This window comes from Eurytemora carolleeae, unplaced genomic scaffold (assembly GCF_000591075.1).
Source record: "Eurytemora carolleeae unplaced genomic scaffold, Eaff_2.0 scaffold671, whole genome shotgun sequence".
Classification (NCBI taxonomy): Eukaryota; Metazoa; Arthropoda; class Copepoda; order Calanoida; family Temoridae; genus Eurytemora; species Eurytemora carolleeae.
The window spans coordinates 1-22961 of NW_019396560.1; the positions used below are offsets into that span (position 1 = coordinate 1).

General features: G+C 31.5%; 1 protein-coding gene across 1 annotated transcript; it reads right to left on the reverse strand.

Moving 5' to 3' along the window:
- Positions 1-3360: 3360 nt before the first annotated feature.
- On the reverse strand, positions 3361-22939 carry LOC111705511 (uncharacterized). The gene is made up of 9 exons (XM_023478089.1): positions 22877-22939; positions 21780-21987; positions 15855-16008; positions 11521-11574; positions 9209-9216; positions 8946-9015; positions 5073-5140; positions 4175-4239; positions 3361-3587 (listed from the first exon to the last, which is right to left on the reverse strand). Exons 4-9 carry the CDS (start codon positions 11561-11563, stop codon positions 3422-3424), a joined length of 420 nt encoding a protein of 139 aa, XP_023333857.1. The 5' UTR covers positions 11564-11574; positions 15855-16008; positions 21780-21987; positions 22877-22939; the 3' UTR covers positions 3361-3421.
- Between the last annotated feature and the right edge of the window lie 22 nt (positions 22940-22961).

Here is a 22961-nt window from a genome sequence, read left to right on the forward strand (position 1 = left end):
ACCGTCATTTTTGAGTCCCGAAATCATGTTTACTGCAGCGATAGCAAGAAAGATAGTTAGATACAAGAAGATAGATAGATAAATTCACCGGCGCCATTAAGCGCTGAAGATAGATAGATAGCACACTATCACTATTGGTCGAAAAATCGCGCTTGTGTTTTATTGGAGAAAAATCCTAATGGACTCTTGAAACTACGGTGGTTTGATGAAGAGAATTTGATTCACTAGCTATCTTTTAGGGTTTCTGTCCACAATATTTTCGCAATTTTTGCGAGCGAACAAAATGCGAAAATGAAGCGAAAAGGTCGAAAAAAAAAATCGCGAAACGATTTTTCCTTTCTGCTGGAAACCAGCTAGTTACGTATATATTATAATAAAAATCCTCTATGTAGTTGACCAGATCTCAGCGCCGATCTTCAAATGAAAATAAAATCATAATTCAGCAATGGTTCATCCTACACTCAAATTCATTTTTGGAACAATTACCATTGATGGTTCAAATAAAAAATTGGGATTACGTAAACCATTTTTTTGTATTTCTAACAAATTATTGATTCTAATCCATGCATTTTTAGTCTTTAGTTCAAGCTGTTGCTACACTTTTTGTTTGTTTGTTTAGTTCAAGTAATGTGGACAATTTCAAGCTAAACTGACAGGATTCAATAAATGTTAATTTTCTTAATTTCTTCCATCCATTACCGAAGGAATTACAAAAGAAAATAAAAATTACGTAATCTACAGGTTGCATGGGATTAAGTTTAATAAATAAATACTAGTATTTCTTGTTGTACTAGTATTATTTTACATTAAACTAATTCCCAGCAGTAAGATTTACAATCATGAGCATGATATTTTGTTATATTAAGCTATACGGCTTAGAATATATATAGTGGATTGTAGAGTAAAGATTTAGAGCAAGGAGTATGGAATAGAAGGGAGATATAATTGACGCGGCCTGCCCTACCATATGATTATACATGCTTTCCAGACGGTACTAGTTTTGTATAAGAAATATTTGTCTGATGTACAATTACCGCGTAAAGAATAACCTATTCTTAATATCTTTTTTATACATAATATAAATTATAAATTATTATATTTTAAATGTAGTACCCGTCTGCAATGCATGTATAATCATATTGTAGGGCGGGCCGCATCAGTTGTATCTCACTTCTATTTCATACTTCTTGGTTTAGAGTTTTTGAATACATCTTTTATCAAAGAAACTGAGTTCTTCCCACAGGACAGTTTGATGATAAAGGATATAAAGATATTATGGCGTATTCCTGGAGTACAAAAATCAAATATGCAGAACGCATTCGGAGTACAAGTGCATGGGGAGGTTTTGTATCTTAAACTATTTTTATTAAATTATTATTGTTTTCTCAGAACCGGTTGTTAACCATTAAATATTGCCCTGTAAAAGACCTTAATAGTACGTCTTCTTGTGAAAATGTAATCCTCTCTATAAACGGAAAAAAAACAGTTGAAATTCTGTCTAAGTTTTATTGAGTTTTTTTTTATTGAAAACACACATCTACTGAAATGAAAATAAACATTTTCAGAATTACAGAGTACTGTAATATATAGATTGATCTTTGAAAGTGGAGTATTCAAGGCCTGTACATGAGTAGTAAAGGATTAGCGTACATCATCACTCTATATACTATAACCTCGTTGGAAATAACATAGTTGCATCAGGTTGCAAAGATGTTTGGATCAGAAAATACATCTCAAACTCTATCTATCTATCTCTATGTAAACTTTGCTTGGGTGTCTATTTGTATCCAATAAACGTCAAAACGACTAAACCGATCAAGCCCAAATTTTGTGTGGGACCTCGCGTGACCCCAGTGAAGGTCTATGAATGATCGAATTTTAAAAAATTAGCTTCGAACAGAATTCGATTTTTGAAAATCTTGAAAATCCACGATTTTTTTTTAAATCCGAAAATTTTTTTGTTTTGTTTTTGTTTTACAATGTATACAAAGATCAAATGTTTGCAATTGAAATAGAAGCCTATTTCTATTCTATTTCTAATTAAACTAATATTTATGAAATATGAAAATTAAACTGTTAATGGGTTTGTACTTGTTAAGTGCTTGTTAAGAGATTCGAAAGAAGTAGGCGAGGGGTGGGGGTAGTTCAGGGAGTGAATACACTATGGGGGGAGGGAGTAGTTCAGGGAGTGAATGCACTACGGGGGGAGGGGTTTTAAGCCACAATAGATTAAGTGTACTTTCATTTCATATTTGTTATTTATTTTTTAACCTAAATTCTAAATAATGAATTTGTTTCCCCTGATTTTCGTTCGTTTCTCTAATAAATAATTTTGTCCTTTTTTAGGGTTTTAATTTTAGTAAAAGAATAAAAATTGTTATGAGTTAAATTAATTTTTCTAAACTTTTCTCCTTAAGATAAGGAATTTCGAAAACACCAAATATTTTTACACATTTGAAGTTTTTTGATGAAATAACTAACCTAAACAAATTAAAAAAATAATACAATCTATACTTAGACTGTAAACATTGGATGTTTGCACACTTTTTTAATTATAAAATTCTGCAAAGGGTACAATGTTACAATAATAAATATTAAGTTAAAACTACAGTGTTAGTAAACTTACAACGAAAACCCGCAAGAAAATGATATACCCAAAGAGAATAGAATATATATTAGAGGGGAATTTACTAGAAAAAAGTGTAAAACGGCCATTTTGTTGTACTGTTTCCATACTGCAGGTGCACTTCACATATTTATGCTATATAACCTTTCAGGCCCTGGAATATCATTTTATATAAAATCTCAAATTAAAATGAACCAAATTATGAAATAGGCTGGTTTTATAATTGACCAATGCCTTTCACTTTACAAACGATGATTATCCGTAATAACTATAAATCAAATGATGTTTTTTATTCACCTAATTCATTATCAAGTTTAATTAACAGCTTTAAAAAATTCGAAATTGAAATGGATAGTCTAGGGAACATACTGTATTAATGTACTCAACTGCATATAATTTGTGAACGTTTACGTGATTTGTACACTTTTCAGGCTGAAAGGGACTGAAAAATTCATACCGAGAGATTCTCTAAATTCCCCTCTAATATCTGTTCTATTCTTTTTGGAAATACCGCTAAAAATGGTGTTATTTGTATTTATTTTAAATGCTTAAAAGCACTTAGATATTCTTTAAAAGAGCTAAAAATATAAAAAGTGGAATGTCTAATTAAAATAAAGTGTTTTCATTATTTTTTCCCTATTGAATAAAAATCATTAAACTAGTCGAGGACCTGAACACTCGCAACAAAATCCAATTTTCTAATCCTTTTACGTTTGATATTTAATAATTTTGTCTCTGATTATTTGTTCTATTTTTAATATTATATTAACTATTACATACAAAAGTAAATAGAAGTTAGGATTCAATCCTGTTAAAAGGACAGTTTTCTCGAAAAAAAATAATTCCGCCCTGCACTGTTTTGGTTGGCATCTCCCTATCGGTATCAGGTTGCAAAGATTTGGTTATTAAAATTAGAATTTGTGACGTGTTTTCAGTTCCTTCAATTGTAGATCTGAGGATTCTAAAAACGAAAATCTATCAATTATAAAAGTAAGAGAAATCTAAAACTTGTATCTCTAATTCAAACACGAATAAAATTGAAAATCAATGTGTAATCAGCATGCTAAGGATTAACCAAAAAACTTCTTGCTCCAACAAAAACTTATCTGTTGAAAAATAAGGGACGCTTTGATGAAATGGTACCCCGTTAAAATCACTTGGATATGTTAAGTATGCTGTCTGTAAGTCTCTAAAAGCCTTAAAAGTAAATCCGACTTATGGCACTTTTCTGATTGTTGGCGGATTTTCGCGGATTTTCGCGGATTTTCCCATATTTCAATTTTTTGAAGTTACAACTGTTAATAACTTTTTTCTGACTGTTTCACAGAAAAATCAAAAACATCAGTAAAAAAAGCGTAAAAATAAGCAAAAAGAGAAAAATTCAGCAAATCCTAAACAACTTTTCATGGTCTGGATCCGGATCAAGATGAATTAAATGGATCCTAAGCACTGTATGTATGTAAATATGCCTTTAGTCCTCTATTTAGCTACTCAGACGGGTAAACTTTCTATAAAAATATATTTTTAAGACAAGTACATTGATAATACCTGAGAGCCTCGAGCGCCATGGTGAACAAGTAGATAAAGTCGAAGGTGGACAGGGAGGCAAGCAACTAAACCAATATAATACGTTATTCAAATATCAACTTAATTTTTTTACCATTTAAAAATACACAAAAGACCCTGTAATTTTAATTTTGCAAAGCTTATTGCGGTTTAGACAAAAAAACTGGTTCTAAGTTTTAAAAAATCTGCGAAAAACATGGGTTTCTAAGTAAACAAAAGTGTTTGGTCATTTTACCTATTTTAATAGGTTTTGTTGTGATTCAAAATTCGAAAATGAGTGTTTTATGTTCAAATACACGAACAATCCCTTTAAAGGGACTGTAAAGGAAAAATGAAAGGGGGTGTAGGCTGAAAGCTATTCACTTTAGCTCTTGATCGCGACCCATGAAAGTCATATCTGATGTTCCTATCTCGAGAAATTGATATACAACGTTGTCAAATTTATACGAAAATTAATATATATACAATTTTGTATAAAAGTAGTAGATTTAAAAAGATCAAATTCAACAAATAAGCAACCAATCTGAAAACGATGATATCCCAGAGAAAGCTAATTGTAAATTAGATTTACTGTTATATTTTTTATTTCTATTTTTAATAGATTTCATTCATAATATTATTTATACGTCCGTATTACTTGACCAGAAATTCCACCAATGGCAGTGCAGTAAAGTGGTCACGTGATACAGAAGGAGACACGTGATCAGTACACTGCTCTGCCATTGGTGATAGTTCTGGTCACGTGATTTAAGTTTAAGATTTTATCAATTTTTCATTTTTCCTTTTCAGTCCCTTTAAGGGGATCTCTACGCCGCATATACCCATTGTAGATCCTATCTGATAAACGATAAATTTGTTTTAATCTTGAAGGTATTGTTTCCTGGTTGAAGGAGTTCTTAAGTTCCTTCCTGCTCAGAAGAAATATAGAGAACATGTTTCCAATCATACCTGCAATATATATATTACTTAAACATGTATGTTGTACATACAGACTTCACCCCACTCTACAAGTTGCATAATCCGAGCCGGTGCAAAATGTACTGTATATGCACTCAGAGCCCAAAACTTAAGACAGGGTATGGTAATGAAAACCAGTTTTGAAACCCAGGTTTCGCGAATGGGGTTAAGCAGTTTTGTGGATATCAATATTTTTGTTGTGAAATATTATTTTATTTATTTTCTTTATAATCTCCATTTTTTTAAATCTCTTAAATCAAAATATGCACAAATGCTTAGACCCCAAAAAGGAAACTCGAGAGTTTCGTTCAACGACACTCTTATAAATTTCGGGCTCAGTTGTACCGCCCAGTGTAGAGTCGACCCAACACGCTTTTTGCAACAAATGTACTCTGGCAAGATCACAGTGACATATATACCTGTAGTATACATAGATAGTTATACCTTCAGTATATTCAGTTACATGCAGTACATGTAGATATATATACCTGCAGTACATACAGATATATAAATACATGCAATACATAAAAAAATATGTAAATGCACCTGCAGTACATATAAATAGCTATACTTGCAGTACATAAAGATAATTATACCTGCATGTACATAAAGGTTTATAAGTGCAGTACTGTAGTACATATAGATCTTAGACAATAAAGACTGAGAAGCGAATATTTTTACCTACAAATCTAGCTAGATGGACCATACTCCTAATACCAGCCCGGTGTGATAAACAGTACAATAGGTGGCAACAGAGAAATGGATCAATTATACATGACGTCACAAGTGTCAAATATAACAAAGAAAACGAAATTGTCTCACATTATTTGACATGTTTTTCAAGATTAAATAAAAAAGTGTAAAAACAGAAAATAAATAAGACATAAAATTGCACCTTTTTCACTGTAAGATAAGCTCTTTATTCTAAAATTATCACTATTATTAATAATTTTCTCGGACACAATACTGAGTTGACACTTGTGATGTAAGAATACAGCTGTACTGGGAGTGTACAAATACTACGTTGCCATCTATTGTACTTAACAATCTATTTGGTTCCGATATATGGTAATTATGAACGGAATTAACAAATATTGATATATATATATATTTATTTATAATGTTTATTAATCTTTAATATTCTTCAATATTGGTCTTTTATTACATACGTATGTTCTAACTAACTAATGCCATCATCATTTATATCTTGACGAATTTGATAATAATGTAATAACTGTGAAATGATTAATAATTTATTCTATATGCATACATATTACATATATATATTAAAATATGCATGTATGTATTTTATGTGTATTGATACATCGATCTTGTAATGATATAATATATACAAAACAACTGATTTAATTAATGGACAATCAAAATAATAAAAATTGTATTGATAAATATCGTAAACTCTTTCAAAATGTTTCAATCCTGTCCTAAATACTATATGTAAGTATTGTCGTATAAATACATGGTTCCATTAAATTTACATTAATACTTTAATAATACTTGAATGCTTTTAAGAGATAATGATATAAAAGATAAATCTAAATAAACAAAATTGAGATAAATTTATTATCACTGTTGGATCCTCTTACGACTTACATGCATCCATATTTCATATTTTCTGTACTTTTCCAAAAAAAAAAGAAAATTGTGAAAGACTTTTCAAAGAAGTTAAAAATAAATGTTTGGAATTGTTTTGTAAACCGATAAATAAGAAGATATTGAGTAAATATTTAATAAAATGTCAGAAACGATTTCCTAAGAGTTTAACAATAAATACTTTAAGTGTTTCGCTGTGGGCTAAAGCTGTGTACAATTCACCTAGTACACTGAGGGCTAAATCTGAATAGTTTACCTAGTTCACTGTGGGCTAAAGCTGTGCACAATTTACCTAATACTGTTCAGTCTACCTAGTGCACTGTGGGCTAAAGCTGTATAGTTTAGCTAGTTCACTGTAGGCTAAAGGTTTGAAGGGGGTTACCAAATGGGACCGGGTAAGACAATTTTGTAGATATAAGTTTTTTGACTCGTAAATATTTTTTCTTGTTTCTACACAAATGTATAGACCCCCAATCGGGAAACTTGTAAGTTTAATTCAACGATTCTCTCTTAGATTTACAACTCTAGGTCTTTGCAACCTGGTGGGATAGCCTATAGCAGGGGTATCCGTATTTCTACTCCTTAAATATATTAAAATATCTCCCCCTCCGACTCCCCCCCCCCTTACATATTTTGCAAAAAAAAACTTTCAAGTGGTTAAATGATAGTTTTTAAACTTGAAATTTACTTTTTGCTGCAACTTTAAAGATTTCGATTTAAAGTTTATTTTTCAAATTTAACTTTATTCTTTTTTAATCCTTTTATCTTTAAAGTTTTTACAGAAAGATTTAAATTGTTAACTGTTGAGATTCAAGTTTAATAATGTTTAATAAATAGATTTGATATCTTTAAAGGTGACATTAAATGTAAATTTTGCAATATATTTTAGATTATATAATACTTTTAAAGGGAGTGTTTGCGAAAAAAAGCTGATCCCGAATTGCATTCGGTTTTTAGCGTTAGTATTTTTCTTCTATCTACTGGGTGTATTTCGAAAAAATGGTTAAAAACGCCATATACCCAAGAGAGTATAGATTCAAGGAGTTGCATTATTCCAGCCACACCGTAAATAAATCAATTAAATTTTAAACTTATCATTCAGACATTTCAAGTTTGAAATGTCGAGTTCAATTAGGAGCATTCGTGTAGTTTAAAATAAATAAAATATCGAGAAAAAAACACGATCAAAACCGAATTCAATTCGGAATTAGCATATACCCCCTTTCTTTTTTCGCGAACACTCCCTTTAAGATATACCATACATTTAGAGTTGTAGTATATTGAGTACAATTCATTAAATAACCAACAGTACTTTACGTACGCAGATGCCAAGCTGTATAGTTTACCTAGTACACAGATGACAAGCTGTATAGTTCACCTAGTACACAGATGACAAGCTGTATAGTTCACCTAGTACACAGATTACAAGCTGTATAGTTTACCTAGTACACAGATTAAAAGTTGTATAGTTTACCTAGTACACAGATTATAAGCTGAACAGATTACCTAGTACACAGATGGACAAGCTGTATAGTTTACCTATTACTCGGATTACAAGTTGTATAGTTTACCTAGTACACAGATGGACAAGCTGTACAGTTTACCTAGTACACAGATGACAAGCTGTTTAGTTTACCTAGTACACAGATGATAAGTTGTATAGTTTACCTAGTACACGGATTACAAGCTGTACAGTTTATCTAGTACACAGATGACAAGCAGTATAGTTTACCTAGTACACAGATGATAAGCTGTATAGTTTACTTAGTAGACAGATGAAAGCTGTATAGTTTACCTAGTACACAGATGAAAGCTGTATAGTTTACCTAGTACACAGATGAAAGCGGTATAGTTTACCTAGTACACAGATGATAAGCTGTATAGTTTACCTAGTACACAGATTACAAGCTGTATAGTTTACCTAGTACACAGATGACAAGCTGTACAAGCTGTATAGTTTACCTAGTACACAGATGATAAGCTGTATAGTTTACTTAGTACACAGATGACAAGCTGTATAGTTTACCTAGTACACAGATGAAAGCTGTATAGTTTACCTAGTACACAGATGACAAGCTGTATAGTTTACCTAGAACACAGAATACAAGCTGTATAGTGTACCTAGTACACAGATGACAAGCTGTATAGTTTACCTAGTAAACAGATGATAAGCTGTATAGTTTACCTAGTACACAGATGACCAGTTGAATGATCCCCTCCATAATAAGACTGAGGTTCATCAACAGAGCGTCGTCCTGTTTCACATTCAAAACATTTTTTCCGTGTTTGCATTATTTCGAAGCTTTGTGGAAAAATTAAGTAAGTAATTTTTTATTTTTTTATTTTTTCAATTTTTAAAATCATTTTTATTATTTTCTCATTTTATTTCAAGCGTTATTTGCTTTTAGTTTCATATCAATTAAAGGGATAAAGATGTTTTTGTTGTGCCTGAGGTCCTAAAACACAAATAATTAGTTTTTTAATTAGATTCACTCTTTTAATTAACCTTAAATCCATCAAATTTATTCAAAGTAATTTATAAAGATAGTAATTAGCTGGCTTATTGGGAAAAACTAACAATAATAATTAAAAGAAAATTTCTGATAAAAATATAATTTCTAACGAACGAAAATTTTTATTGTTTGAAATCTTTATAATAATGATAATAATAATACTTTTAATCAAGAATGTGCGCGCATTTTAAAATATCAAAGTTTAAAATAGTAAGGTTAAAAGGAATAATCTCTAGTAAAAATGTAGAAAAAGAGGAAACTAAAATTTATATATTAATTTTTGACAACTTGAAAAACTGGTAAAATCAAGAAAATATAAAACTGTCTCACAGAAAACAATAACAAAATGGGGATTAGCGAATTCCTAATAAAATAATTAGTCAAATTTGCAAGCCTTCCTAAAAATTAATACTTTTTGAGATGGTTTTGTCTTTTATTTTGATAGCGCTTCTTTACCAAAGAGACAGTATCAAACTTTGCTCTGATAAGAAATTTTATTTTAAGAATTAGACGAAATAGCACAGAATGTACTTTAAGTGGAAACCCTACATTTTTCCTGTTTTCAAAACTACCAGAGAAATATAAAAATTACGTTTAAAATTAATATCTAATTAACTTGTCTCTCAACTTTCATGTTTTGTGTTTAGTGCAACAAAGATATAAAGGGATACTCGTAAAGGATGAGACTGTAAAGACGACTTGAAACTGATGACGATCCCAAGTTTACATTAAATCTTCTGCCTTTAATGTGGTCTTTAAATGGCTTATTTAATCATTAAGCAGGGAAGCATGATTATAAGGAACCAGACCGTATAAATTCCGTACAGTCGTCTATGAAGTCTCATCCTGTATCAATGGTTCCCGAATTATGAGTGGGGGGAAGGGGGGTTTTTGAAATATTTGGTACTTTTTGCCCTAAAAACTATTTTCCCCCCGAAAATCTCTAAATTTCGAATTGTGTATTGGGTATAAAATGCGAGAGGGTGTAAAGTGACCCACCCACTGCAATATCATTATTAATTCCTATTTCAGTTACATGAACAATACTCTTCCCACGTAAAGGGAGTGACTGGCTAGGCATGGTAGTTGAGCTGAGAATGCAGTTTGGTAAAGAATTTTTTTAGGATTTATTGGTATCATACCTTTTTACAATGCTTTTTTGTTCAGCAAGAGCGCAAATTCAATATTTAAAATCTTCATAGATTGTCTATTTTGGAGGGATCATTTTGAGAATCGATTTTTTAAAAATTATTCAATAACGACGACGAAAAATGCAAAACATGTAAAAAATGTAAACTGTAAGGTCTCAAATGCTTTCTAAAAATTCTCTACAAAACTGCATTCTCAGTTCAACTACCATGTCTAACCAGACACTCCCTTTCAAGCTCTTTATTTGACTGTTTGTTATATTGAATGCAAAAACATATTGTCTAAGCAAAGAGAATGTCAGGAATATAAAAAATAAGTGAGATATCCTTATCAAAATGTCAAAAATCTGTTCATCTATATAATAAAGCTCTTCGCTCATTTTACATTTTAATGTCAGCTGTAGCTGGCCAAACTGTTGGACCGAATCGGCTCGACATTTTTTGAGGGAACCCACGGGTACCCCGGGAGTGACATAGTCTAAAAATAATTGAACATTTCTAAAATTCTACGGGCATCACCGGGCACTCTAGTTAATAATAAAAATAAGCACTTTAGCTAGTTTATTCAAATCTTTCAACAAACTATTCGTTATTTTTAAATGCTTTTTTTAGTTTAATATTACGAACAAAAAGTAAGTGTTACTTTGAAAACAAAATGAAAAAGAATTTAAATTAAAAAATGAAATGTTAAACCTTTTAAAAGAAACAATAATCCGAATTTTCAAAATAGGAATACAATTTAAAGATTTAAGATAAAAAGTAAACCTAGTCCCAGATTTGAAAACAAATATGAACTATCATTCAAAGTTTAAATTTGAAATGAATGACACCTATTAAATTCATAATGAAAAAAGTTTGTGAAAAGTTTAAAAGATTACGGGAAAAGAATTTATATGAAGAAGAAGAAGAAGGAAAGTCGAATCTGTAAATATTTTTACAAAACTAGTTTGTACTTTATCACGCATGGGGACTTCATGGTAAATTTCGTTTTATATAAAGTAATCATATTAAATTAGCTGTATGTTAAAGAACGGTGAGCTACAAAGCCTACATGTTTATTTGATAAATACGACGACGACTGTAGTTAAGTAAATATCACCTGGTATAGGACATTCTAGAGGAGGCGAACTCGAATTGTTCATCGCTTAGAAACCTAGTTTAAAGATTAGCTTTAAAGGACTGTAGGTGTAATTTCAAGTGACCCTCCAAGCAAAGAGGACAATGTTAGATTTACAATGGTACCCTTAACATTTTTCACTGTTCATCGAGTAAAAAGTAAAAAAGCCCTTTGTTTAAATATCTTGAAAGCCACTTGAATCCTTCTATAATTCTGTGTAAGCTGTGCTCAGTTTGATCAGTCGAAAGTCGTAGGTACCTTTGTGAATTTGGTATTGCCATCTCTGCATGGAAAGACACTTGAAATTACGCTGTCTGTCCATTTAAAAACTAAAATAAGAACAAGTATGTTCTAATTTCCTTCATCATTTAAAAATCTTGAATGTAGCGTTCTGAATCGGATATGTCTCATAATATATAGTATACATTTCTAAAAATATGTTTACAAAAGTTTCATAACAAATTAGTATTTTTTTTTTCAAAATAATTGGATTCTTTTGTTGAAAAGATAACATTTTCGAAAAGTGGCACCAGAAGCAATATTAAACCGGAAACAATATTAAATACAAAGTTTGTTTAAATTATAGCTGCTCGTGTTTGATATCTTCATAAAGAGAAACTGAGCCAAAGAAATGATTACTATTATTTTGAATGAATAAACTGAAACTGTATTTAGAACTAAGTAACATTTATAGTGAAAATTTTTAAGATTTGATTTATCTCTTTGATTAAATGTAAAAAACAAGTAAAAAGTTGTAAAAAATACTTCGTTTGAATGTATAGTTTTTAGATTTTGAATAATATGTTGAAGAACCCACTCATTGAATTGATTTTTCAGAGATAAGTTAAAACCGAGAAAAGTAGAAAGTAATTGTGACGTCATAACTTCCCTCCAATTTTTTTTTTGGGGGGGGGGGAAGGGGGGTTTCCTACACAGTTGAACATACTGCTTGACGTTATCTATTCAATAACGCAAGTTTGCCTCTTTTTTGTCACTAAAATTTGTGTGGAACATTTTTTGAAAAGTTTTTTTCTTTTCATTCCCTAAAAGTAACAATTTTCGGACAGAAAACCTTAAACTTGTCAAACTTTCTACAAAACTTGATCCGCCTTTTTCGATTCAAAATACCTGTCAATCTTGTCAAGGTACAATTGAAAATTGGAACCCTTTGTTCAAAAGTTGTAAACTTCCAAATTATCCGAAAATTTGAACAATTCCTTTAGGTTTATGCGTTCAAATTAAATGAATTTATTTCATATTTCTCACAAACTCAAATGCTCAACTTCTAACCCGTATATCTTTGCAACTTGGTGGTGTAAACCTGAAATATTTTAATTTTGGACTATTTGATCCAACAGAGTTCGTAGGTTGAAATATCAGCGGTGTCCAAAGTACCCCACAAAACGACCGTTATATCAGCTGTGTGTCCAAAGTACCCAACAAAACGACCGTTATATCAGCTGTGTGTCCAAAGTACCCAACAAAACGACCGTTATATCAGCGGTGTCCAAAGTTCCCAACAAAACGACCGTCATGAAATCAAATTTAAAAAAAAGAAACCGTAGTTGGATATTAAAAACAGAAATATAGAAGCTCCTCAATATTTAGCAGAAATATCATATTTTACATGATTTTTTTATTCATTTTTTTAAAGCAATGCCACACAACATAATATTGTAATAAAATGATTTCATCGATTACTTTCATACTAATTCTCCTATTTTTCATTTTCTTGTAAGAGGTATGCAAAATATTAGAACTTTACAGTTAAAAGTTTTGTAATATCATTCATGTATGAGAACTTGAAAACAAATTTAATATTTCAGAGCTAAGGTTATATTTATATTTCTCATAAATAGGTCTGCAGAATTATGTTTCATCGCTTCACTCTTGGAAAATAAGAATTTTTTTGTTTTTACGCAAATTTAAAAACTGTTGTAGTATCTACGCGAACATGCATTCACTTAAATGTTAGACTCTCTCTAATGGAGTATCTATCTATCTATCTATCTATACACTGTAGTATTTAAAGCATGGTGTAATATTTAGAATATGACCAGATACAAAAACCCCTCAACCCTTTGCCCAAATCCAAGCCGAGTAGAGAACCTGGAGAAAAGGAACAGTGCACTCCAGGACCTTATACAGGATGGACTTTAGAGCTTTGCTCCGTTTATCCAACTAAGGCCTGGTGACTTGAACTTCATGGACAGCTCTCAGACTGGTATATCTTCATCAGAGGACTAAGGAGGGTACCAGCCTCCTTCCCCATCCTTCAACATAAATATACATCCTCGGAATCCTCAGCAACACTAACGATATCAGAGGGCTCTCTTTACTCTCCAGCTTGTTCTCGGACAGAACCACTGGAAACACAGAGCAGCTAAAGGATCCAGTCTTTCTTCTCTAGCTGGATGTATGAACAGAGTTACTGGGGCCTTAGAGCAGCTAAAGTGTTTAAAGGACATGCAGAAGCTCCATATTCTCGAGTTGGTTCTATTGACAGGGACACCCAAGATACAGAGCAACCAGGACCTCTAGGACATATAGAAGCTCTATAATCTCGAGCTGGTCCTCTAGGCAGAGACACTGGAGATATAGAGCAACCAGGACCTCTAGGTCATGCAGAAGTTCCATATTCTTGAGCTGGTTCTCTTGACAGAGACACCCGAGATATGGAGCAGCTACAATACCGATATTGACCAATGACTCCAGGCGAAGAAGTGATCATGACGATCTACGAGGACGGGATTTATTGTCCTCCAGACATGATTGAGAAACCAGTAGATCTAGAGATAAAAGGATCTGGTACAAGGAGTATGAAATAGAAGGGAGATACAACTAACGCGGACCGACCTACCATATGATTATACATGCTTTCCAGACGGTACTACATTTGTATAAGAAATATTTGTCTGATATGCAATTATCGCGTATACAATAACCTATTCTGAATATTTCTTATACAAATGGGGAACCCGTCTGCAAAGCATGCATAATCATATGGAAGGGCTGGCCGCGTCAGGTGTATCTCCCTTCTATTTCATACTCCTTGGTCTGGTATCAGAGATGGAAGAAGCTGCTCCTTGCAAGCAGCTCTCCATCACCCCGTTGTAGAAGCAGCAGTAGTCTCCGACTGTTCATACTGTTTAAAGTTTAATCTCCGAATGTTTATAATTTTGAAAGTTTAATCTCTGAATGCTTATATCTTGAAAAGTTTTATCTCCAACTGTTTATACTTTTAAGAGATATATCTCCGAATGTTTATAATTTTGAAAGTTTAATCTCCAATTGTTTATACTTTAAAAGTTTAATCTCAAACTGTTTATACATTTAAAATTGAATTTCCAACTTTTTCTACTTTTAAAACTTTAATCTCCAACCGATTATACTATTAGAGAGCTATAAAAGGGACAGGGAAGGTAGAGAAGTAGAAGGAGCATGTTTTGGGAATGTAGGGAAGGAAGGGAAAAAATTGATGGGAGGTTGGCAGATAAGGAAGGACAGGGTAATTTAAGGAAGTGAAGGGTTGGAGCTCTTTACACGGGGTATATTATACACTGTAGTATAAATCTTAAAAAAAGATGTCTTTTTAGTTATAGAATTTGAAAAGGAAATCAAAAAAAAAATTCAGAGGGTGGAGGGAAAGAATAATAAAATTGGAATTATATACACCCCTGGTTTATACATTTGAAACTTGAATCTCTGACTGTTTATACTTTTCAAAGTTTAATCTCCGAATGTTTATACATTTAAAAGTTGAATCTCCGAATGTTTATACATTTAAAAGTTGAATCTCTGAATGTTTATACATTTAAAATTTGAATCTCCGAATGTTTTTACTTTCAAAAAGTTGAATTTCTGACTGTTTGTACTTTTCAAAGTTTAATCTCCGAATGTTTATAATTTTAAAAGTTTAAGAGTGAAAGTTAAGTCTCTGACTGTCAACTGAAAGTTAATACCTTATAAATTGTTTTCACCAATTATATAAATCGGTGAAAGTTAAGTTGCCGACTTTAAACCTTTTATCAAGTGTTTTTTTCATATTTTTAAAGCGGTGAAAGCTTTGTTTGTGACGGTCAACTACAAGTTTATACCTTATCAAATGTTTGCTCCATTGTTTAAAGTGGTGAAAGCTAAGTCTCTGACGGTCAGCTAGAAGTTTATACCTTATCAAATGTTTTCTACGATTGGTTAAAGTGGTGAAAGTTAAGTCTCTGACGGTCAACTAGAAGGTTATACCTTATCAAATGTTTTCTCCGATTTTTTTAAAGCGGTGAAAGTTAAGTCTCTGACGGTCAACTAGAAGTTTATACCTTATCAAATGTTTTCTCCGATTGTGTAAAGCGGTGAAAGTTAAGTCTCTGACCGGATTGTAGGCCTGCTGTGCGGAGACTGAACTTCTCGGAGTTCTGAACGAGAAACCGCTCTCAACTCTGGTGAGAGAAAAGTATCCTTAGTTCTCCAAACCTTTAAAATTTGGTATTAATGATGATCCACACCTCATGGAGTAAATAATGTAGGTGTTAGTTTCCACATGTAAAAAATGTATATTTTGGTCTGGGTTGATTCTTTTCAGGATATAATAACCATTAAGATCAAAATAAAAAAATGTAAAAATAAATTATAAGAAAAAGTGGGGTTGATTTTATCAACGAATTTTTAAGGAAATGGAGGGGGGGAGGTTAAAAAGGAATATTTAAACCCTTTTTTAAACTGGACATAAACAATTTCTTTACCTATGAAGAGAGAAATATGATAGCATCCATTCATATCATATACCTTTATTATAGAATTAATGTGATTTTGATGTTTTGCACAGAACTTAAAGTGACCCTCCAGTCCATAGATACGAATGGCATGCCCGATTCACAATTATACCCTTAAAAGCTTCGACTGATCAACTATAAATTGAAAAGTCATATTTTTAGGGAAAATTTTTGAAATTCTTATCATCCAAAAGTCTTTCCTGGAAAAAAAAATTTTGACACTAGCGGCTCAGTCGTTTGACGTGGTTACAAACAAACAAGCAAACATAAGCACCAAAGAACAAAAAAAACAGACAAGCAAATTATATATATATATATATATATATATAGATATTATATAGTATAAGTATTTACAATAATTATAACACACTTTTTGGAAATCACTGTTAGGACACACATAGTACAGAGGCACTAACACCGTAACCATAGAGAATAGAATATATATTAGAGGGGAATTTAAAGAATCTCTCGGTATGATTTTTTTCAGTCCCTTTCAGCCTGAAAGGGAGTTCAAAGTGTACAAATCATGTAAATGTTCACAAATTATATGCAGTAGAGTACATTAATACAGTATGTTCCCTGGACTATTCATTTTAATTTCGAATTTTTTGAAGTGTTAAATAACTTTATAATGAATTAGGTGAATAAAAAACATCATTTGATTTATAGTTATAACGGAAAATCATCGTTTGTAAAGTGGTAGGCATAGAGTCTATGTGAAATGATCATTGGTCAATAATGCAACCAGCCTATTTAATAATTTGGTGTTCTTTTAACAATAATTTTAGATTTTCTATAAAATGATATTCCAGGGCCCAAAAGGTTATATAGCATAAATATGTGAAGTACACTTGCAGCATGGAAACAGTACAACGAAATGGCCGTTTTACACTTTTTTCTAGTAAATTCCCCTCTAATATATATTCTATTATCTATGACCGTAACACGTGACACATTAAGCGCACTAACACCGTAGCACGTAACACATAAGCTTGTTACAACTACGATCAATGTATGATCCAGTCCGTCTTCGGAAAATTATTTCAGTCAGTTATTTGAGATTTCTGATATTTTGTCCATTTTTTTAACAGAAAAAATATCAGAAATAAGTCCTATCGTTGCATGACCCGAACCGGTACAAGGATTTGCCGGTCTAGTGTAATCGTACCAATTACGATCGTACCAGCCCGTCTAGTGTTCCCGATGAGTGGTTAACCCAGCACGTTATATGCTACAAATGTAGGCCAACAGGATCCATGTGCACTCCAAATAAAAAATATGGGGCCCGATGAAACCTTTTAAATGCATAAAAACAAATGTTTTAGTCCTCCTGTAAAATAACTAATTTTAAGTTATGAATTCTCAAAATTAATGAATTTAACTCTCTTTCAAAACATTCAGTAATCTATAATTCATCAATCCTTGAAAACTTAGAAAGTGTTATTACAATTTTTATCGTTTCAAATAAGAAAAAAAAATACAATATTAATACGAATAGCTTCCACGTCAATTATATAATAATATTTAAAAATAAAAGAATAGTTTTCTTATTAATCTATTCACTAATAAATACGAATTTTCAGCTTAAAAATGCATTATCTGTAACATTGATTTTTTATCATCAAATTATTTCAAGGCAATGTTTGGTGATCTACAGTGAAACCCTTAATAACGAATACATCGAAAGAATTCATCAAATGTCGAATTCTTCACTTCTTCTGATGATGGAATGTTGCAGATATTTAGTTTTTAATGAAATTATTATATGGAACTCTTTAAAACTGTTCCCGCATATTAATGGCTATTTATTTGTTTTCGCAAATACTAAAATTTGCGTAATATAGTATAAAACTCATTGAAAAATTGTCAGGACGACATATGTTAAATTCTTCCGATGTATTTGTTATTAAGGGTTTCACTGTATAAAAATCCTTCATTAAATTCAAGCTAAATGAATGATGAATGAGTTTTCTGAAAATGGAATTTGGCGCTTACAAATTACAATTACATACTACTATAGTACATTACAGCTTCAGAATTCGCCAAATTTGAAGACTGCATGGCTTCACTCATGAAAACTTTGTTTGATTAAATTAAAATTTCATAATAATTTATCTACTTTCAAGAATTTTTTTCACAAAGATTAAAGATAAAATCAAATCAAATCAAATCAAATCAAATCAAATCAAATCAAATCAAATCAAATCAAATCAAATCAAATCAAATCAAATCAAATCAAATCAAATCAGATCAAATCAAATCAGATCAAATCAAATCAAATCAAATCAGATCAAATCAGATCAAATCAGATCAAATCAAATCAAATCAAATCAAATCAAATCAAATCAGATCAAATCAGATCAAATCAGATCAGATCAAATCAAATCAAATGGGCCAGGTTTTCATCAATTTCCCTGTAAACAGCTTAGTGTCAGGGGGGGGGGCTTGGACGAGTGCTTGATTATAATTTCCAAGTGTAATCAAAATTTAATCTTCTTGGAATCACCACACCGGAATTTTTGTTGTCTTTGGGTCATTCCACTGAGATTATAGCAATGTAGAAGGAATAATAATACACAATTTGACCAAAAAACATTTTTTCTCTTTACAATTCTGGTCATTTCAGTCATTAACAGCAACGTAATTCTTTTTTTTGTCATCTAAAAAAATGTTAGTCGTGTCACGGTGTATTCCAAACGTGTAATTTTATTTATGCTTTAAACATTCAATTCTAGACCTTAATCTTTCCCTCAAACTTAGCAAAAACATTTCAACAAAATCGTGTGAATTTGTTACCCCTTAAAAACAAACAGTTGATAACAGTTTTTAAAAAAAGTCTGAACATGCCACACCCTAGTCTTAAATATTATGTTCAATAAGCGCAAAGCTAAAGGAGTCAATGTAAAGAAAAGGACTTTAAAAAATGCATCAAGTTGTCTCTTATGTCTAATTCTTCTTGGGTGGAGACTGCAGCACTGTAAGTAAGTCCCAAAAAACATGGGAATTCAGTGACGAATTCGATATCGCTTTGTTATGAATTAGCATTTTAATTTCTAATTTCAAAAGCCATAATATTATTATGTCTGCTAGAGTTTATTTTATGAAAAGGGTAAAAAGACTGCAAAGGTGTGTCCTATGTCTCCATAAGATGAACAGTGAATACGGACAAGTATACTCTGTTTGTTTATTGTAATGTTCTTGTTTTACTAAATACAACCGTATGCAGTCAAAACATAAACAAACAAAATGTGTACATACTACATAGCAGACGAAACTCTTACAGATGACAGCTTTCTCAGCAGGTATCAATATACTAAATCAAAGAATTATTTAAAAAGACGATATCGAATTCGTCACTGAATTCCCATGTTTATTGGGACACCCTGCAAAATAATCAAACTTGTTACGATGGTTTATTGCTTTATGTTGTAAGATATGTTTTGCGGCGTAGTTAATATTACAATAAATATTTTAATTAGACAATAATGAAAAACAGTTATTTTTAGAGGTAAAAATAATTGATTTAATAATCTAAATCGATCCAAGGTTAAATCTTAAATCGCAATTCTGCTGAAAAAATAAAAGATTTTCACAATCACGACTTAAAATAATGGCATATTTGTTTTTATGCATGTACATAATTAATTACTTATCGCAACAAATAATCCATCCACTTTGAAGTGGTTTGACTAGCACAGTTGTATTATTGTTTCAAAAATAAAAATACCCCGCCCATTGTCTCATTAAATTTCCGCTTAAACAGCCATCAATGATCTACGACATAAAAACCTTCCACATTGATGATTTTGTAAAAATAGATTAAAGGCAACGTTTTGAGGTCCGTGTTTTAAATGGCTACACAAGAATCTGAAAATCGTCAAGTTAATTTCTTTGGCCAGAGAAAAAAATTAGCTTAATGCAGGGTGGCCAAAATATCAAATATTTTCAGAAAATATCCGTACAATCCGTACATTTAAGACAATCCGTAAAATTCGTAAAAAGAGAAGAAAAAAAAATTTATTTTTATAAAAAACATCCAAAATAAAAAACATCAAAGTTAAAAAAAATTTAATTTCTCATTGATATTATCATTTATTTTCCTTTGTGTTTCTTTGTGAGCAAAGTGTGACCTTACATTGCTTTAAAATTTATCTAAAAAAATGACTGCACTGTGTAGTGTACAGATGATAAAGATGATAAAGCCGGATGAAAAAACTGCCGAAAAAAAATACAATTTAAAATCTGCTAGCTTTTTATGTTTTACTATTATGTAAGCTCTTGTTTTTATCTTTTTAAATTGTGATAGATTTCCTTATTCGTCCAAGCTTAAAACAAATTATTTATAGCAATAATAAATTGTTAAATAAGTAATCCTTGACCTTTAAATTTTATAAGATTTAAAGTTAGGATGTATTTTGTGAATCTTTTGCACTTTATTAACAATTAACCCTATTCCTGCTGGGAGGGGGGGGGGGTCAATTGGACCCCCCCCTGTAGTTCTTTTTTACATAACTCAAAAAGTGTTGGTCTGAGGTTGTTCAAATTTTCTGACTTTCCTACATACCCAAAGCCCTCCCTTTAGGCCAAAAACCGGGCTTTAATACTAACTGCCTGAGTCCTCAGGCACACTGCCTGAATGACTGCTTTTTCCTGTAACAATTTAGCTTTTTGGAAAGCCTGACAAAGGAAATTTGCACATTTTTAGTTTTTCTTAATTAAAAATCAAGTTATTTGAAATTTTGCAAAAAATTTTTCATATTTGAAATGGCATGGTCCAGGGCTTTTCAAAAATGTATAATTTTTCATTTTTGGACAAATTTTTTTTGCAAACATTTTTACTATATAACTGGATTTTGCGATAAAAAATTTAATTTTTTCAAATTCGCAAATTTTTTTTGCAGATTTTAAAAGTAGAGCACAAGAGCTTCCCAATGATGTATCATTTGTCATATTTGGACATCAAACATGGGATTTAGGGGGGGGGGGTCAATTTGACCCCCCCCAGCATATCCTGGTTTTCAAGCAGAGATAGGGTTAACAGTCTACAGAATGTTCCCAATAAACATGGGAATTAAGTGACGACTTGAATAAAGGTTTTCATTTTTAATTGTTAAGATACAGCGAAGGCAGATCCCATTTCGAAAAGCTTAAACACGTAAATGATGATTCGACTTCTTAATTCCCATGTTTATTGGGACGTGTATAACATGACAAGAAACCCAGAATTAGTTGGTTTTAACTTCCAAGTTACGTCTGACTCTTCGTACTTTTTTTGGGCAGTTTCATAATTAGGGGAATCCCATTCCCTACTCCCCTTCTGTTTATTCACACTTTTTATGTTACAATTTATCTTCTATGAGTATAAGGAGTATATGAGATTACCCGGTATTTTAAAGTTTTTAATTTTTCACAGTTTATTTTACACTGTTCTTAAAATTTTGGATGACTTGTAATGAATCAGTTTGAACATACCTATATAAATTGAGTCACGTTGAGAGCCGACGAGATCGTACCCATTGGATTGGCATTCATCGCTTAGGAGCTTGTTTGATAGCTACGCTTGTGAGTTGTTTCCCTGTGTGACATTCAGAGCCAAATAGATTGTGCTCATTGGTTTAGCATTAATCGTTTAAGATCTTGCTTGATAGCTAAGCTTGTGTTCCTGTGTGACATTCAGAACCTATAATATCGTGTCCATTGGTTTGACATTGATAGCTGAAGAGTGAAGAGTTTGTGTCCTGTGTGGCATTTATAGCTGACGAGTTGTACCTTGACTGATACAATTCTGGACGAAGTACGGCATTTACTAGAAATCGATAATTATTTCTTAAGTTTAAAAATCTAAAAATAAAATTGGTATTATAAAAAAAAAGCTTTGGTACCGATATATTTTATGCTAACTTTGCCCAGTCGAACAAATTTGCTTTTTTATCAATCGGTACATTCCACTGCAGCATGTATTTCTGGAAAATATTCTCGAATGAACACTTTTGGAACATCTTCTTAAACTTCATTTTGACAACTTATTTAGAAAATTTCCATGAAATTAGCTTTTATCGAGTCAAAATAGAAAAAAATTATGTTTTCTGGACTTAAAATCCTGAAAATACAATTTGAGATGTTATCCGAACAATCCGGACATTTTGGCCACCCTGTTCATGTACACTGTACAGGGTGTCCCACATCAAATTAGACCGCGGCAATGGGTCTAAATTACGATTTGGGGGACAAATCAGAAAATTTAAGAAGAATGAATCATTTTGAAAAATTTAATAAGGCTAATAGAAATTTTTTTGCAGGTGATGTTAGATTTTTTGAGTATGATGTGCGTATTTAGGTGTTACAGATTGGAGATAACCTAATATGATATGGGACGCTCTGTACCAAAAGCAAATTTTAAGAAAATTGGATTTTGATGTTTGTTAAACATCTTAGATTTTTCAGAGCACATCTTATGCCAAAAAGCCTTGAATATGGTAAAAACAGACACCAAACTTACACTTATTTTTAACTCATGATACGTTTTGGACCAATTTTAATTTAATAACTAACCCATTAGATATGGTTACCTTATTAAATTGGATGACTGCAGACTGACCATCCAAGCTTAGTTCTTTAACAACATAATATCTACTCACTGAGTTACACATCATC

Bases quoted from the DNA above. Each gene is read 5' to 3' on its own strand.
- LOC111705511 (XM_023478089.1), bottom strand. From the start codon at position 11,563: ATGAACAATTCGAGTTCGCCTCCTCTAGAATGTCCTATACCAG. The intron at 5,141-8,945 runs GTAAACTATACA...TATATATTGCAG, and splicing joins ACTGGTCATCTGTGTACTAG to GTATGATTGGAAACATGTTC. The intron at 3,588-4,174 runs GTATTATCAATG...TTTCGTTTTTAG, and splicing joins ATGGCGCTCGAGGCTCTCAG to AATCCTCAGATCTACAATTG.